Source organism: Suricata suricatta, chromosome 1, assembly GCF_006229205.1.
Source record: "Suricata suricatta isolate VVHF042 chromosome 1, meerkat_22Aug2017_6uvM2_HiC, whole genome shotgun sequence".
NCBI lineage: Eukaryota > Metazoa > Chordata > Mammalia > Carnivora > Herpestidae > Suricata > Suricata suricatta.
The window spans coordinates 188423049-188426585 of NC_043700.1; the positions used below are offsets into that span (position 1 = coordinate 188423049).

At 60.4% G+C, this 3537-nt stretch overlaps 1 protein-coding gene across 1 annotated transcript in view; it reads left to right on the forward strand.

The window, feature by feature from the left end:
• The window catches only part of ZBTB49 (zinc finger and BTB domain containing 49), a 30745-nt gene that overhangs the window by 19127 nt on the left and 8081 nt on the right, over positions 1 to 3537 (forward strand). The window contains exon 8 of the mRNA XM_029952416.1: positions 3350 to 3531. Coding sequence (XP_029808276.1) covers positions 3350 to 3531 — 182 coding nt within the window. The remainder of the gene's footprint in view (positions 1 to 3349; positions 3532 to 3537) is intronic.

A 3537-nucleotide genomic window follows, 5' to 3' on the forward strand; every position in this document is an offset into this window, starting at 1 on the left:
GACCCCCAGCAGCCCCTCGCCTACCCCAGCAGCCCAAGCATCTCCAGCGACCCCCAGTGGCCCCCTGCTGACCCCAGCCATCCCCTCAGCAGTCCCCAGCCGCTCCCAGCACGCATGCCCTGTCACTGTCTGGTTTGCCGTGCCTTCCCCGGGGGTACCGTGGAGGCGCTGCTCTCGCTTTACCCGCTCACGCGGCCTCCTCCCTTTCATCCCTGTGCTCGCGTGTCAGACGTTCGCTGAGCTGCCCTGAGGTGCTCTGGGCACAGCACAGTCCAGCTGCCGCGTGCCCCTGTCTGGGTCTGTGGGACGTAGAACAGTCTGGAAGGGTGTAGTACGCAGCCTGGGGACTCAGGCTGACCGTCCTGCTGGGGCATCTCAAGCACGTGGTGGGGTCAAGGGGGAGGGCATCCCTGGATCACGTATTGTGGGCATTTGACACGGCAGCGATGCGTCTGGGAAGGAGAGGGCAAGCTGGCGGCCACTTCCGAGGGGCGTCACTGCGCAGCTGAGGGACTGGGGACTCAGTCACCTGCTGCCTGTGACCCTGGAGTGTGTGAGCCGCAGAGGAACAGTGTGTGTGTCCGTGTGCACGTCTGTGACGGGTACTTGACAGTGGCGACAGAGCCATGGAGGAGTGGGGGGGGGCGGTTTTTACGATTTCCCATGTGGCGCAGACCGGGAGACTGTCCAGCGTCCCGCTGGGGGAAGGCGGGATCGCGCTGTGCTCGGAGCACCGCCTCCTGATCGGAGCTGCCTTCTAGAGTAGGCAGGGCTCCCGGGGTGTAACCAGAGGGTCCCTTCATTTTTGTCTCCCACTTAGACTGGACACGGATCTCATCTCCCGGATACGAATGTGGGCAACTCTGTGACTCTTTTATTACTCTTTAAAATCGGCGGCGCCTCGGCCGGCTTAGTTGTTTAAGCCTCTGACTCTTGATTTCGGCTCAGATCACGATCTCACCGTTTGGGAGATTGAGCCCCGTGTCGGGCTCTGTGCCGACAGCTCGGAGCCTGCTTGGGATTCTTTCTCTCCCCGTCTCTCTTAAAACAAACAAGAAGAGGGGCGCCCGGGTGGCTCAGTCGGTTAAGTGTCCGGTTTTGGCTCAGGTCATGATCTCCTGGTTCGGGGCTTTGAGCCCCCCATTGGGCTCTGTGTCTCCCTCTCTCTCTGACCCTCCCCTGCTCATGCTGTCTCTCTGTCTTTCAAAAATAAGTAACATAACAAAACAAAACAAAAAATTTAAAAAAACAAAGAAATTGTTACTTTAAATCACAAGTGCTGTCTCAAATCAGTAATTTAAAATGTCAATCCCAAACCAGTATCACAGCTGTCGAGGTGATTTAAGATTGAATCCTCCTCCCTCCCTGGTGAGGACTAATGCCGGAGTAGAGCCCCGCACGGGAGCAGGGGGGGACCCTGCCTGCCTCCCCTCAGGTGTCCAGCCCTTTCCCTCCCCTCGCTAGCCGTGGTTTCTGGCCCTGGTAAGGTCAGCCTGGGGCCCGGGGAAGAGAAAGAGCAAGAATGTTTGTTCTCACCGGACAGGTTCAAAATCTCTGTGCCCGCTTTGAGGTGAAAGTCCTGCACTGTAAGACTTGCCACTTAAAGTGACCAGTTCAGCGGTTCTGCCGTGACTCAGGGCTGCGCGGCCCTCAGCACGGTCCATTTCAAGACCCCGTCTACCCAGGAAGGGACACTCCACACCCACCGGCAGTCAGTCCTGGCTCCCATGCCCCAGCCGAGGCAGCCATTAATCTGCTTTCTCTCTCTGGACGTGCGTGTTCTGGGCATCTCGTCTAGATGGAATTGCACGGCCGGCGTGTGGTCTCTCTGACCGCTTTCACTTAGCAAGCCTGCTGTGAGGTTGGCATACTACTCTCTGGGGGGGGGGGGGGGGTTTCCTTTCCTTGAGTTCCAGAGGCTGGTTCGGTTTTAAGATGGCTTCACACTCTGGGCTTCACAGTGAATAGAGCTCCTCCTTCCTCCACCCTTCCTCCCTCTGCCCTCTCCCTCCCCAGGCTTCCTTGTCCTTTCCTTCCCTCCCTTCCTTTCCCAGAATTTCTCTGCACTGTCGGAGGTGCAAACGTACATTTTCCTCCGGCAAGACTTCTTCCCCCAGCCCGGGGATTTAGCGGTTTATTCCCAGGAGACTTTCCCGGTCGGGATCCCGTGGCCCCTCTGGCCAGTCTTCTAGGCTGGGCTTAAGATGGCCGCAGGCAGCTCGCTCGCAAGCACGACCCTCCGTGGGGCCGGTGGAAACACCGCGTCCTGCACTGACTTGGACTGCGACCCCGGCCGGGCACGGTGGCCCTCCCTCCTGCGCTGGCACAGCCAGCCCGCTGACTCTCACCATGCAGGAGACAGGTGCCGCCCCGCGGCGGCCTCTGCAAGGATGGGTGAGGGGTCTGGGATAAAAGCGACTCCCCTGTCCCTCTCCTGGAAGGAACTCTGCTGCGGCGCAAATCCACGCCTTCAGGGCCCTGGAGAAGATCGTTCCGTCTGCCCAGTAATTCCATTACTGAGAATTTATCTTAAACAGGGTAAAGAAAGATGTAAACTGAACACGAAGTATAGTAGCGAGCAGGTGCAAGCCGCCCACACGGGCAGCACGTGGAGGGCGGGCTCTGAGGCCGCGAGTCTGTGAAATGCCGTCTGTCCGTCTGTCCGTGTAAACCGTGTGGTGTAAAGACAACACAGGGATCTTGTTCAGTGAGGGAGGCCGGGCCCGACGCTGTGCGATGATGTAGACGTGAGGGCACAGGTCACCGCGGTGAGCAGGTGTGTGTGTGGCCCCCCGGCCCGGCTGCACCAGCCCGACGGTCCCACGTTCCCACGTTCCCACGGGTCAGGGGGAAGCTCTAGCCGCGCGTGCGCGCAACTGCGTAGTTCTCGGCCCTCTGTAAACGTGCGCGGTCTTCCGGAAGCCTCTCGGTTGGTTTCTGTCTTCTGGCCTTACCTGCTCTTATCGTGGCAGTAGGTCCCCCGCCTCTGTCACACACACAGGGAGGAAGTGGAACCAGGACGCACATATGTAAGATTACCGTAAAAGCAAAGAGCTGTTTCTAAATTATCAGTGGGCCATGTTAGATTTGCGAAAACTTAAACGAAAGTTTCCGAGCACGGGGCTGGCAGGGGGCAGGCACCTCGGCCTCCCGGGCGAGGCGCTCCCCGGGGCGGGGACACAGAGTCCCTCGAAGGCTCGCACTGAGGGGCCCACACCCACAAGGCTGCAGGGTCACCGCTGGAGGAGAGCAAAGGCGGAGTCGTTCTCTTTTAGGAGGGGGCGGGGAAGGGGCGGGGGAGCGCCTTCCGGAACGCCCACTTCTAACGGGACCCCCATTCTTCTCGCAGGGAAGTGTTTCGGGGGCTCGGGCGACCTGCGCAGGCACGTGCGCACGCACACGGGGGAGAAGCCGTACGCGTGCGAGGTGTGCGGCAAGTGCTTCACGCGCTCGGCCGTGCTGCGGCGGCACCGGAGGACGCACTGCCGGCCCGGGCCGCGCCGGGACGCGCTGGGCGAGCTCGCGGCGCACGCCCTC